At 37.6% G+C, this 15,689-nt stretch overlaps 1 protein-coding gene across 2 annotated transcripts in view; it reads right to left on the reverse strand.

Moving 5' to 3' along the window:
- The window catches only part of ATP11B (ATPase phospholipid transporting 11B (putative)), a 108,123-nt gene that overhangs the window by 76,192 nt on the left and 16,242 nt on the right, over nt 1-15,689 (reverse strand). For both annotated transcript variants that reach the window (XM_049881622.1, XM_049881624.1), the window contains exon 2: nt 6,097-6,213. In XM_049881622.1, coding sequence (XP_049737579.1) covers nt 6,097-6,213 — 117 coding nt within the window. The remainder of the gene's footprint in view (nt 1-6,096; nt 6,214-15,689) is intronic.

The raw sequence follows: 15,689 nt of genomic DNA on the forward strand, positions 1-15,689 counted from the left end.
TTTTCTCTTAGTATCTTTAAAAGACATAAAAGCAAATACTGTAATACTGTCCTGATGGATATATAACAAATACAGGTACGATACATGTGACAATGATACCACTGTGCTTGGGGGGCTACATGGAAATGTACCACAGTAACGTTCCTGTATTTCATCTGAAGTAATTCAGTATCAACTGCAAGGAGATTGACAGAAGTTTAGAATGCAAATTGTAATCCCTAGAGCAACCACTAAAGAATAATGCAAGACAGAGCTAAAAGCTAACAGAAATTAAAATGGGATACCAAAAAATTTTGAGTAGCGGAAAAGAAGGCAGGAAGGGAGGAACAGTGGGACACCAACAAAAGAGACAACAGACAGCTGACTTAATTACATCAATAATTACATTAAATATAACTAACCTAAAAATTCATACAAAGGCAGGAATGGTCAGGTTGTATTAAAAAAGCAAGCATCAATGATATACTGTCTACTAAAAACAAAAATACAAGTACAGTGAAAGCAAAAGACTGGAAAAAATACACCATGCAAACGGTAACCACAGGAAAACAGAAATGGCTACACCAGTATGATATTAAAAAAGACTTTTAAACTAAGGAGAAATACAAGAGACAAAGAATGACATTTCAAAATGATAAAAGGTACAATGCGCCAGGAATCATAACATACACATACACGTACATATGTTTAATAACAGTGCTCAAAATAAATGAGAATGTTTACAAAACTGAAAGGAGAAACAGGCAAATCCACAATTAGAATTGGAGATTTTAACAAAGTTCACTCGGAAATACGTGGAACAAAAAACACAACCAGGAAGAATATGAGAGATCTGAACGACATCATTAACCGCTGCAAAATAGCTGACATTTATAGAACACTATACTACAGACTAAAGAATACATGCTCTTAATGCATGTGAAATTTTCACCAATATGCTTTAAAGCAAAAGTATGTCCCCTGGCCAAAATGAAATTAAATTGAAAATCAGTAAAACTAAAACATCTCTAAAAGCCTCAAATATCTGATAATTAAACAACTTACAGCAAAACAGCCCGTGGGTCGAACAGGAAACCGCAAGGGAAATGAGAAAACCTATATAGATTTATTTATTTAAATCTATATACTGGGTATATAGATTTATTAAAAAAAAAATTTTTTTTTCTGTCTGCCTTGAGCATTATGCTCTTTTAAGAACTATATCTATGGGATCAAGGCAACAACAGCACCTTGGACGACTAGCTAGGAGCCTTAGGGGGCAGTCTGTTAACAGGGGAAGAACAACTTAGAAAAGGAGGATGAGAATAGTTGCACAACTTGAAGAAGGTAATCAATGTCACTGAATTGTACATGTAGAAACTGCTGAATTGGTGTATGTTTGGCCGTGCATATTCTCAACAACAAAATAAATTTAAAACAAAACATTCTGAGTGATAACAAAAACATGACATAGCAAAATTTAGGGGATGCAGATGAACAGCTGTGCTTAGGGGAAAATTTACAGCTTTAAATGCTCATATTAGAAAAAATAAAATGTCTTCAATCAATGATTTAAGCCTCCACCTAAAAAACTATGTAAAGAAGAGCAAACTAAGCTCAAAGTAAGTAGCATAAAAGGAAATAACAATAAGAACAAAAATAGAAAACAGCAAAACAATAGGGAATTAATGAAACCAAAAGCTGGTTTGTTGAAGAGATCAGTAATATTGATATATCGCTAACCAGACTAATCAGGAACGAGAGAGAACACATAATTATCAATATAAGGAATGAAAGTGGGAGATCACTAAAGAGTCTAGACTGTATAAGGATAACAAGATTTCGTAAAAACCTTTATGCCAATAAATTCAACAACTTAGACGGAAAAATTCCCTGCGAAGCACAAAGTACCAAAGAAAAAATAGCCACTCCAGAAAAAAGAAGCTTAATCCGTTATATAGGAAAGGAAGTGCCATTTGTAGTTAAAAACTTCCATAAAGAAAATTCCAGGCTTAGTTGGCTTCGTTAGTGAATTCCACCAAACATTTAAGGAAGAAATAATGCCAAGTCTACACAAACTCTTCCAGAAAATAGAAGAGGGAACACTTCCCAAATGATTTTATGAGGCTGGCATTGCTTTGGTATAAAATCAAGACAAGGACATTATAAGAAAACTAGAGACTAATCTCTCTCCTGAACACAGGCACAAAAGTCCTTAACAAAATATTAGCCAAACAAATCCCGCAGTATATAAACATGACAGTACATCATGATCCAGGGAAGTTTATTCCAAGAACGAAAGGTTGGTTTAACATTGTAAAAAAAAAAAATCAATGAAAGTAATTAATCATATTAACAGACTAAAAGAGTAAAAACATCATTTCAATTGGAACAGAAAAAAGCATCTGACAAAATTCCACATTCATTTCTGATAAAAATGTTAAACAAATCAGAAAAAGAAAGGAACTTCTCTAACTCAATAAAAAGCATTTACAGCTACCATCATACTATGAAAGACAAAATGCTTTCCGCAAGGCTGGGAACAAGGCAAGGATGGCCACTCTCACCAGTCCTATTCAACATTTACTTAAGATTCTAGCCAGGGCACTAAGCCAAGAAAAAGAAATAAACAGTTTGGAGGCTGAAAAAGAAGTAAAACTAGGTGTGTAGATAACATGTCTGTGTATGCAAAAATCCTAAGGAATCTACAAAAAAGCTATTAGAACTAATAAGTGAGCTTAGCAAGAACTCAGGATTCAAGGTCAATACAAAAAGAGCAATTGTATTTCTACTAGAAATATCCTATAAAATAGAACTTATATTTTAACAAGACCATTTACAACAGCATCAAAAATTAAGAAAATCTTAGGAATTTAACAATGTGTGTGTGTACAAGACTGTACACTGAAAACTACAAAACACTGCTGAGAGAAAGTAAAGTGGACTCAAACGAATGGAAAGAGACACCATGTTATGGATGGAAAGATTCACTATTGTTAGAATGTTAATTCTTCCCAAATTGACATAGAGAATCTACGAAATACCAATTAAAATCCCAGCAGGTTTTTGATGTAAAAATTGATAAACAGATTCTGAAATATATACTAAATGCAGAGGGCCTAGATATGAAATACAATTTTGAAAAAAAGGGGAGGATTTAGACTAATTACAGTAATCAAAAAAGCTGGCATACCAACAAGACACATAAATCAATGGATCTGAAGAATACAATGTCCAAAAATAGATCCATACATATCTGGTCAATTCATTTCCAACACAGGTGCCAAAGTAATTAAATGGGGAAAGGATAGTCTTCTCAAGAAGTGGTGCTAGACAACATAGATGGCCACACGCAAAAAAATGAATCTAGACCCAAACCTCACACCATAAACAAAAATTAACATGAATCACAGTCCTACATATAAGGGTTAAAATGATAAAACTTCTTAAAAAAAAACTGTTACCGTCAAGTCAATTCTGACTCACAGTGACCCGACAGGACAGTGTAGAACTGCCCCACAGGGTTTCCAGGGAGCGGCTGGTGGATTCGAACTGCTGACCTTTTGGTTAGCAGCCGAGCTCTTAACCACTGGGCCACCAGGGCTCCAAAAAAAAAAAAAAAAAAGGGAATGAAAATCTTTGTGACCTCAGGCTAGGCAAAGATTTCTAGATAGGAAACAAAAAGGGTGAGCGAGCCACCAAAAGAAAAAAAAAGGATCTACTCCATAAAACTAAAAAAAAAAATTGCCCTTCAAAAGATACTGTTAAGAAAAAAAAAAAGGTAAGTCTCCGGGCAGAAATAAATACTTGCAAAACGTGTATCTACTAAGAGGAATTATCCGGAATATAGTAAAGGACATTGACACCTCAAGAAAAAGACAAATCACTCAATTAACAAAATGGTAAAACATTTGAACAAATACTTCAGTGGAGAAGATACATGAATGACAAATGAAGAGATACTTAAAAGCATTAATCATCAGGAAAGTTAAAACTAAACCCACAGCAAGACACAACTACTCTACCCACCAGGAAGCTAAGATGAAAAAGACTGACAAAACCAAGTGCTGCCCAGGACGCTGCTGGTAGAAAGGCAAAATGGTACCCCTGCCTGGGAGAGCAGCTTGGCTGTTTCTTAACAAGTTAATGAAACACTTACCATGTAACTCAGTAATCCCACTCCTTGGTTTTTATCCAAGAGAAAGAAAGATGTCCACACAAACAGCTGTGAATGTTTACAGCTGCTTTACTCATAATAGCAAAAAACTACAAGCAACACTAACGTCCCTCAACTGGTGGACGGATAAACACACTGTGGTAAAGCCATACAATAACCATCAACACAAAGGAATGAACTGGCGATACTGATACTTCCGACAAGGATGAATCTTAAAACGATAAAGTAAAAGAAGTCACACACAAAAGACTTCTACTGTATAATAATTCCTGTTACATGAGATCTCGGAAAAGACAAAACCAGTTACAGAAGGTGGATCAGTGGGTGCTGTGCCTGGGGCAAGGAGAAGGGGGGCCGGCTGCAAACGGCATGAGAGTAGTCTTTGCAGTGATGGATTTGTTCTACATCTTGATTATGGTGGTGGTCACACAATGTTATACATTTGTCAACTCATTAAATTGTACACTTGAAGTTGGTGAATTTTATTATACGTAAATTATGCCCCTAGTTAAAAAAAGAAAAGAAAACCTTAAAATTTTCAAGGACTTTTCGTTTCTTGCATAATTCACTAAGAACTGTGTCACTAATCTAGAACTCCCCCGTAGTCCTCGATTCTGTTTATTTCCTCTTCTAGCCTTTTGCTTTAGAACCACTGTCCATAAAGAGAGACACCGATGGATATGGCGTGTACGTAAACCATATGAAGGCAGAAAAAAAAGGAGAGACAGGGCAAAGAAATCACTGGCCTAAGACAACATCCTTAGGAAAGGTAAGATCAGGATTACAGTGAACATTTTAGTTGTTCTGGAAGGGAGAGAAGGAGCAAAACAAAAATGCTTATTAAAGCCTGGAGACTTACCTTTTTTTTTTCTTAACAGTATCTTTTGAAGGGCAAATTAAAAAAAAAATTTTTTTATGGAGTAGCTGATCTTTTTTTTTTTTTCTTTTGCTGGCTTGCTCACCCTTTTTGTGTCTTATCTGAGAAATCTTTGCCCAGCCTGAGGTCACAAAGATTTTCACTCTTTTTTTTTTTTGGAGCCCTGGTGGCCCAGTGGTTAAGAGCTCCACTGTTAACCAACTGCCAGTCCAAGCAAGAGCTATGACCTAAGGAGAACTTTACCTTTGGTCTCATACATTCTCTATAACTACACCGTCCAGTAAGGTAGCCACTAGTCACACTGCCCACTGCCATTTAGAGTAAAATAAGAATAAGATTAAAAATTCAGTTCCTCAGTCACACTAGCCACACTTCAAGGGCTCAGTAGCCCTATGTGGCTAATGGTTACCCTACTGGACAGTGCAGAAAACATTTCTATCTTGAGAGAAAAGTTTATTGAACGGTGCTGCTCTGTAATCTTTAGTTTTGAAACAAATCATAACATCTTAAAAATGCCATAGAAGAAGTGAAACATGGAAGAATATGTAAGATTGAGGCAGTACTTTGGTACCACAAAATGCTTATAGAGGAGTGATAACGTTGGAAGAGTATGGGCTTTGAAATCAGGAAGAACTGAGTTCAAACTCCAACCTAGCCACTTACTGCTGTGTGACTGTGGGTTAAGTTAATTTCTCAGCACTTCAACTGAAGAAACAGGTATGACAGTGCTTTGTAAAATGGATTTAATGACACCTTTTTTTTTTTTCCTGGACTGCTGTAAGGATTAAATGATGTAAGTACCGAACATAGTATCTGGCACACAGTGTTAGTTCTTCAGTTTAAGTGCAAATAATGAATTTTTGGCATGCTGGGTACCGGATATCAGCAAATGGCAATTACTTCTATTTTACAGTTCACAATTTTGGTTAAGATAAATCTATCAAACACCACTTCCTTTAATTTTTAAGGATAAAAATGCATATTAGAATACATACAATAAATTACCTTTTAAAATAAAATGGCATATATTTACGGTTTTAGTAGCAAAAATGTTAACGCTTACCTTAGAGGAAATGATCCTGTTATCTACAAACTTCTGAGGTGTGTAAAGGCCATTCTGAGGAAACCTGTTGGCTATGTAAATAGTCCTTGTATCACTTTGATGTGGTGGGTCAAACCCCTAAGACCAAACAAATGAAAAAGAAATACTGGTCAACAACGTTAGCTGTTATGATTCTTTACTGCTGGTTTTATTTAATTGGTCGTATTTTTTTTTTTTTTATAGCATATATTACTGTTACCGTTACTGTTAGGTGCTGTTGAGTCAGTCCCGACTCATACTAGCCCTATGTACAACCGAACGAAATGCTGCCTGGTCCTGTACCATCCTCATGATTGTTGATATGTTTGAGCTCATCATTGCAGCCACTGTGTCAATCCATCTCATTCAGGGTCTTCCTCTTTTTCACTGACCCTCTACTTTACCAAGCATGATGTCCTTCTCCAGGGACTGGTCCCTCCTGGTAACATGTCCAAAGTACATGAGATGAACTACTGCCATCCTCACTTCTAAGGAGCATTCTGGCTGTACTTCTTCCAAGACAGATTTGTTCATTCTTTTGGCAGTCCATGTTATATTCAATATTCTTCGCCAACACCGTAATTCAAAACCATCAATTCTTTTTCAGTTTTCCTTATTCACTTCCAGCTTTAGCATGCATATGAGGTGACTGAAAATACCACGGTTTGAGCCAGGCACACCTTAGTCCTCAAGGTGACATCTTTGCTTTTCAACACTTTAAAGAGGTCTTTTGCAGCAGATTTGCCCAATGCAATACATCTTTGATTTCTTGATTGCTGCTTTCACGGGCATTGACGGTGGCTCCAAGTAAAATGAAATCCTTGACACCCCCAATCTTTTCTCCGTTTGTCATGATGTTGCTCATTGGTCCAGTTGTGAGGATTTTTATTTTCTTTATGTTGAGGTATAATCCATACTGAAGGCTGTAATCTTTAATATTCATCAGTAAGTGTTTCAAGTCCTCTCCGCTTTCAGCAAGGAAGGTTGTGTCATTTGCATAACGCAGGTTGTTAATGAGTCTTCCACCAATCCCGATGCCATATTCTTCTTCATATAGTCCAGCTTCTGGAATTATTTGCTCAGCATACAGACTAAATAAGTATGGTGAAAGGATACAACCATGATGGACACATTTCCTGACTTAATACCATGCCGTATCCTTTTTCTGTTTGAATGGCTGCCTCTTGGTCTATGTACAGGTTCCATATAAGCACAATTAAGTGTTCTTGAATTCCCATTCTTTGAAGTGTTACCCATAATTTGTTATGATCCACACAGTCGAATGCCTTTGCATAGTCAGTAAAACACTCTGCTTTTAGCCAGGATCCATCTGATGTCAGCAATGATATTGCTCATTCCAAATCCTTTTCCGAATCCAGCCTGAATTTCTGGCAGTTCCCTGTCCATGTACTGCTGCAACCATTTTTGAATTATGTTCAGCAAAACATTACTTGCATGTGATATTAATGATATTGTTAAATAATTTCCACATTCTGTTGGCTCACCTTTCTTTGGAATGGACACAAATATGGATCTCTTCCAGTTAGTTGGCCTGTCTTCCAAATTTCTTGGCATAGATGAGTAAACGCCTCCAGCACTGCATCTGATTGCTGAAACATCTCAACTGGTATTCCATCAATACCTGCAGCCTTATTTTTTGCCAATGCCTTCGGTGAAGCTTGGACTTCTTCCTTCAATACCACTGGTTTTCGATCATATACTACACCTCCTGAAATGGTTGAACATCAACTAATTCTTTTTGGTAAAGTGACTGTGTACTCCTTCCATCTTCCCTTGATGCTCCTTCCATCTTCCCTTGATGCTTCAGGCTTTGTTCAGGATCTTGCTCATAGAATCCTTCGATACTGCATGTTCTTTCATCTTGAGAAATGCCAAGCATGTTCTTTCCTTTTGGTTTTCTAACTCCAGGTCTTTGTGCATGTCATTATAATACTTTCCTTTGTCTTCTCGAGCTGCCCTTTGAAGGTTAGTTGATATGATTCTTTACTGTTGGTTTTATTGAATTGGTCAGACTGCACATATTATCACTGGCCTTGAACTATATATACGCTCAATCTATTTAATTATTACAAGATTAAGCCATTTTTTTTCTTGCACAGATTAACTGGTACATTATCTTCAGAGATGAACTAACTAGGCTATACCTCTAATAATGAAGAAGAGTCCATACTCCGTAAGAAATGCTACAAAAAATGAAATCATGCAGGAGACCTACAGACATATTGGAGGACAAGGTTTCTCTCCCCACTACATTCCTTCCCTCTCATTCCTGGGGATTCCTTGTCCTTCTCTTCAGATACATTCCTATTCAGTGATCTGGAGGTCTCGTGTAGCTATGGCCCAGTCAACACCTACCCCATCTGATGACTAAGACTTTTAATTTTTACTTCTTCCACACCCAGGTAGACTTGGTTTCAAAGAGCTTTGTTCCCGAGGACTTAAAATGCCTTGGTCAGGGTTTTGCTGGGATTCATCTCACACAATCATTTATTTGTACCAGTTACTGTATCAACTGACCCCCAAGATACAAAAGGAATATGCCACATTCCCGGTCTTGAGGAACTCCCACTGTGGTCCCAAATTTAAAAGATCACCTCTTAAAATACATTTACTAATGACTTCTAGTAGAAAAGTTTTCACCAATAACAAGAATATTAACACTCGATTCCTACAGTATTTTATTCTCTGCCATGGTGGCAAGTGACTATTCTTCAAGGCCCCTCTGGTAGACCTCAAGAACCTACAAGCTGAAAGGGAATCCCCAAATGCAAGACCTTTCTTTGGTTCTAATAGACAAATGACTCAAAAGTTTCCACTTTTTTTTTTTTTATGGTGGCCAAAGTGTATTTACTAGTACTACTAAGTGAATTATTAAAAAGGTCAATTAAGCTTGGTTTTCATAAACTAATACAAGCTTGGTGGCACAGTGGTTAAAGCACTCAGCTGCCAGGTCAGCGGTTCAAACACACCAGCCCAGAAGAAAGACGTGGCAGTCTGCTTCCATAAAGATTTACAGCCTTGGTAACCCTATGGGGCAGTTCTACTCTGACCTATAAGGTCGCTGAGTCCGAACTGACTCAATGGCAATGGGTTTTTTTTTTTTTTTAATTCATAAACTACAATGATCCAATTTTAGATATTACTAAGACATACCGACTCTAATTTGGTAATCTACTAAGTAAGTAGTCTGGTTGCCATTCAATGCTTAGCATCCCTGTAAAACTTCCATTAAACACAGTCAAGCACAGTTAGTCAAAATGCCCACAATGACCTAGAAGGAGAGTTTAATGTTAAGTGTCGTCTTAAGCTATGAATAATTTTTAATTGATGTCTTCTTGGTTTTAAATTTTTTATTTTGTGATTATAGGAACAGCTAGTACAGAACTATGCAAACTGAATGCATTTCTACTCTCCATCAAAAACATGATGCTTATAAATTTTATTCATGCTATTTAAAGTTCTGTGATTTCTCAACCCTGCTTTTACAACACTCTGAAATAGTGAGTGATGGCCACATTTTGTAGATGTGAATGCCTAATTCAAAATCCTTTTCAAGGACAAAACACCTATCTATTTTCCTCATAAATTTCCTTTTAAACACTTCACAGTTTGCTTCTGTGATAACACATGCAGAGAGAGAGGGAGGTCTCAACCAGAGTTGGAAATCACTGCTTTGTCTAGAATGTCACAATCATCTTAAAGATATATACTGTTTATTCATTCAACTAACATTTACTGAGCTTAAACACTACATTACGCCGTGAAGGATTACATGGTCTGTTACATACTCAAGTAAATCAGAGCGTGTTTCACCTCAACGAATAAACGAACAATCAAAAATAGTCTGATGCTACCGCTTTTGTCTATGGTCATATTTCTCAAAGAGGGGTCACAGGAGGTTTACCTACTTAAGAAATTACAAGAGGGATTCATAGGTAACTGGAGCTTTAGACTGCCTGAGGCATACTTACTCAGTATGCCCTCTGTAACTATGTTAAGACATTCTCCACACTACAGTGCCTGTCTCTTAATATGCTTTCTGTCTTCCTCCTTTTTAGCATCACTCCCACTGTAGCTCAACTCAATAGATTAATTCAGATGGAAACGTGTCTGAGCAAACCTGAAATTGAAAAATATAACTGTTATTACTTTAACACTGTTCATATCATGCATGTTAGCTAAATTTTCAAGATGCCAAGACAAATGAGACTGAGAACCACTAATCTAGAACTTTATTTTATTTTACTATTCGCTAAATTCCCTCCAAGACTGGCCTTTACTACTACGTACATCTTAAAAAGCAAAAAACAAAACAAAGAACCCCAAATAGAAAAAACAACTATAGCGGTACCTGTTATGACTAGAATCAGTGTGTGTGTGTGTGCGCGCATGCACGCACACGTGTGTGCATGTGCGTGTAGGATGCATGCATTGTTCTGGACACAGGCGCTCATGGTTTCCCACTCTACTGGATGATCTGAACCAGGGGTCAGATTCTGAAGTTCTGAACTCCTGAGACATCTATAATTACTTCAAGGGGACATATTAAAATGTTCCAAAAATAAAACTAAATCACACTGGATTTAAAAAATTCTGTACAGCATCTCATTATTGCAAGACACCACAATTCAAAATAAGATTATTAAAAAAAGAGAACAAATTTTTCCTTGTTCCTAAAGATGACATGGAAACCCTGGTGGCATAGTGGTTAAGTGCTCTGGCTGCTAACCACAAGGTTGGCAGTTCGAATCCACCAGGCACTCCTTGGAAACTTTATAGGGCAGCTCTACTCTCTCCTATAGGGTTCCTATGAGTCAGAATCGACGGGAACAGGTTTTTTTTTTTTTTTTAAAGATGACATCCATTTATGTATTTTGAGAGTTTTTTTTTTTCAGTTGAGATTAACTCATACAATCTATTTTTTGACACACAAAATAGTTAAACTTGACATTTGAGACTACAGAGTAAGTACAGCTAAATGTTCCTTATGGAAATTCAACACATACACTTCAGTTCACTAGCATTATCTTCTCTATAACAAAATGAAGGAGCCATGCTCCAACAGAAATAAAAGAATAAAACTGCCAAAATGATGAACTGACTTAGAGCGGCGTTCATAAACGGTGTTCAGATCTCTGACTCTCGGATACTATATACAAATTTGCACGTACGTGTGTTTTTCTGGTGTGAGCGTGCGGGGGTTTCAGCAGATTTTCATGATGCAAAGAGGTTTACAATCCCTTACCTAAAGATTCCCTATCCCCTCTATACTTAAAACTGGCCTAAGAGAATCCCTGTATTTCAATTACCTCTACATTCTTTAATAGGAATAAAAATAAACGTTATCAGAAATTGTATAACTATACTGTTAGTGTAAAGTTCACGCATAGTTTCATGCTATTTCTAGAAAGCACTGTCAGCAATAACTATGGTACCGAGGGAGAAATACAATCCGAACTCCCTAATCACTAGGTCGAGGCTGCACATCAGGGTTTGGGGCTTTGGCACAGAGTACGTTTCTGCTGTCATTCCAGACTGTCCATTCACACTCTCAACTCCTACCAATGCCACCCTGCTCCTTTCTCCCCTGACTTCATCTCATCCTGGCAAAGGAACTGAGACAGATTTCTGCTTTTCCAGCTATCCTGATTTTACTTTAATGCCTGCTAAGGGGAAAGAGTACAGGCTTTCGATGCACACAGGTTTACACAACTTAAAAATTCTTATACTCTAATAAAGTACAAAACTAAAAATCCCCTTTCTTTTCCAACTGGATCTGTAGGCATCATGTTAAAACCATGTTGTTGTTGTCAGCTGTCACTGATCGGCCTGATCCATGGCCGCTCCACGCACAACAGAACAAAATGCTGCCCGTTCCTGCCCCATCCCCATGACGAGCTGCAGACGGAACTATTGTGATCTAGGTTTGGGGTTTTCACTGGCTGATTTTCAGAAGTAGACCACCAGGCCTTTCTTCCCAGTCCAGCTAAGTCTGGAAGCTCCACTGAAAACTGTTCAGCATCACAGCAATGCACAAGGCTCCTCACAGAGTGGGGGCTGCAATGATGTGCACCAGCCAGGAACCGAACCCGGGTCTCCTGCATGAATGGGAGAAGCCAAAGGTACTCCAAAAAACCACTGGATGAGTGTTTGGGGGTGGCGGGGGCGGGGAGGAGGAATCTCATGGTAGCAGATAGAAACAAACGATAACATACAGGCTTAAAGACTCCATTTGTAACTACAAACTGATGTAACCTTGAGAAACCAGCAAATAGCTTTATAATTTTTAGTAACTGGTCTTTGGCACTCTGTAATACTTGGAAATGAACCACAGCATTTTACATTTTTATACCAAATATACCAATCTCTGCGGCATCTTAAAATCTCAAAGATATTTAAAAAAACATAAAAGAACTAAGAAAAAACTGTAATTATAATTAATAAAAATATTGTCACGCTTTAACATAACTAAGAAAACACCATCTTTAGGGTTCACAGTGATCTAAGTAAATTTGTAATCTTTACCATTCTTGTGTGATCTATTTCCACACAAAAGAAAGAAAAAGCTTCAAAACAAACAAAAAACCAAAATGAACAACAAAGCTCCAGAGTCAAAACTGTAATAACACTGTTGTTGTTGGATGCTTTCGGGTGGATTCCGAATCACCACAACTTATTAAAATAACCAGACAGCAGCTTTATTCAGGCCACATCACTGACATGACAGGATGTGACTCTTGTTGGAAAGATGCATTAATGGACACAGGCACATGAAAACGGCCTGGCAAAAATACCAACCTTTCTGGAGAAGAATGATTTAATGTATCTTACCTTACCATGACCTACAAAGCTAAATGCAAATTACTGTTTCCCGAACATTGACTAAATAAAATACACCTATACGAATGCAGTGTAAGGATAATTAGACACTGATAACAGATCAGAGTAAGGTGACAGAGAATAAGCTGAAACACCACAACGTAAACAATCAAACACAATAATTTTAATTTTTGGTTCCATATTACATAACATTCATTTTAGGGTTTAAGGTAGTTTGCCACCTACCAGACCAGCCTGGGCTTCCACAAGCTCTGGTTTAGTGCTGGGGTAGGTTAGGAATGGCTCTCAGATGATACAATACAGAATCTAAAATGATCTTAGAGAAACTAGCAAGTGATGAAACTAAAACCAAAGCCTAGGCTGACAGCTGGATCCACGTATACGGCAGGAGAACCAAAATACGCCACACCAGAGAAAGGCAAAAGGCTCCAGATCTAGAAGACGGAGGTGAGCTCGTTAGAGGCTTCCTGAGCCACCAGGCCACGGTCACAGAGATTGCCTTAATTTCTAAAGATGACTATGAATCTAGCTTTGATGAATCACTACCTAAAACAGACTTTTCTATGTTTAGCCAGAGGACAAAACAACCCAAATTTTGGTGAAATATGAAACATATGGGCTACTATTTAAAGCAGTGACCTCTTAACCATGGTTATGCTCAAATAATGGACCCCTGGTGGCGCAGTGGTTAACAGCTTGGCTGCTAACCAAAAGGTCGGTGGTTCAAATCTACCAGCCACTCCTTGGAAAACCTATGGGGCTGTTCTTCTCTGTCCTATAGGTCGCTATGAGTTGGAATTGACTCAACAGCAATGGGTTTGGGTTTTGTATTATAGATACTATTACACTGAATTGTAAATGCCTGTCTACATAGCCATCTCCCCTTCCACATCACGAGATTCTTCAGGACAGCATGTGCTCAGATACTTGGCACAGAGTACTTATTTGACATTTACTGAATGGGTAAAATTCCCTAGTCTTCAAATTCTGAGTTTGATTTTAAAACGTCTTTAACAATACATTTTCTACCAAATTAAATTTAAATTCAAACATAATTAGATGGAAAAAAAGAACTTTAGAAGTGATCCTGTAGAAGGAAACCCAGCATCACTAGTGAAAGAGCGGCTCATGGAATACTTCATTCTGGTGTTTCTAACTCTGTCTTATTCTAACCAAAGTTGTTTATTTTTGCTTTACAGTTGGTGGGGTTTCATTTCTAGATGTCAAAGATATCAACTTCATCCATTTTGGACCTCCCCATAAACTTTCTGGATTAGATGCATCCTGTTTGGCCATAATACAACTATGACAGTGAATATCCATGTATGGAAGCACAGAGAGATTTATGACTGAAGTAAATGAGGTCGTTTAGTTTATGTCAAATTTAAAGATCACGGGTCTTGGTAAAGAAGAATTTAAGATGTCTATAACCAAGAACCCTAAATTTGATTTTTGTCATTTGCCTAACCAGTTAAGCATTTGCTGGATAGGAAGGAGTGAAACTACAGAACCTCAGAGCTGCAGTATCCAGGTAGGAGACGGATGGGTGAAAAGTTTCTATTCAGGTCTTCCAAACACTTTCTCCTCACAATTACAAACAACAATGGCAACGAAGATGGCTTTCTGGGATTTCCCTGGTACATCAGAAGCATTTGGTTACAACTCTGCAGACAAGAGTGTAGACACGTAGTGAAAAACAAACTTGTCTTTTATACGTTATCCTCAAATTTTAATATGAAAAATATGTATCAACCACGAAGGCAGTGATGATGTCTAAACCAATAAATAACAACAGTAAACCCAAAATCTTGTACTTTCTAGCAGGCCCACTTTCCACAATCTAGGTTTCCGGCCTTTCATCTTGCCATAATTATTGATAAACATTTTTAATGTTTCTCAAAATCCAAAATGCTCTAGTTCTCACAGAGAATGAAAGTGCATTCTGCCCCTGTTATCAGATAGGTACAATATAATACCAAACACTGAAATTCAGCACATCCATCAAAATAATGCTATTACTGAAACGAGGTTTCTGAATACCCATAAACTTCACTCCATATAAGCTATTCATTCCACCTATCATTTTTTGATTGGTTCCTTAAATGTATTTGCCTAAAACACATCATAGTCCTCTATTACAGCTAAGATATTACATGCCTCAAAGCCAAAAATCCTTTTGGGGAATGAGCCAAAGGAAGGAAGGCAGGCCTCTAGAGAGTACTTGAGAAATAAGGTTGGTCTGGACTTTCACAGTGATAGAGAGGTGCTGCTGGCATTTAGAGGGCTGGAAGGAAGGTGGAGAAACCAGACATCTGCTCTGCACTGTAGAATCCTGCCAACAAAGAACTGCCCTGTGAACCGTGTGACTTTCAAATATCTGGCCTGATACTCATGTTGGTAAAAATCTCTATGGAATAATCTGAACCCCTTATTTAAATAAAAACACAAAATATCTGGTATGGATTTATAAACTTTCCAGGAATGAAACTACTATTTAAATTGAAGGAAAATTATACTTTGTTTCATCAGATTTTATAAAGAGTTCACTGTACGGCCCGTGGACACCCTTTTAACTCAGTACTGAAGTCCCTGAGGTTCACCCTTCAGCCAAATATTAGACAGGCCCATAAAACAAACAATAATACATGTAGCTCAACCACAAGACTAAATGGGCACACCAGTCCAGGCGCAAGGGGTGAGAAAGCAGGAGAGGG

Source organism: Elephas maximus, chromosome 1, assembly GCF_024166365.1.
Source record: "Elephas maximus indicus isolate mEleMax1 chromosome 1, mEleMax1 primary haplotype, whole genome shotgun sequence".
Classification (NCBI taxonomy): domain Eukaryota; kingdom Metazoa; phylum Chordata; class Mammalia; order Proboscidea; family Elephantidae; genus Elephas; species Elephas maximus.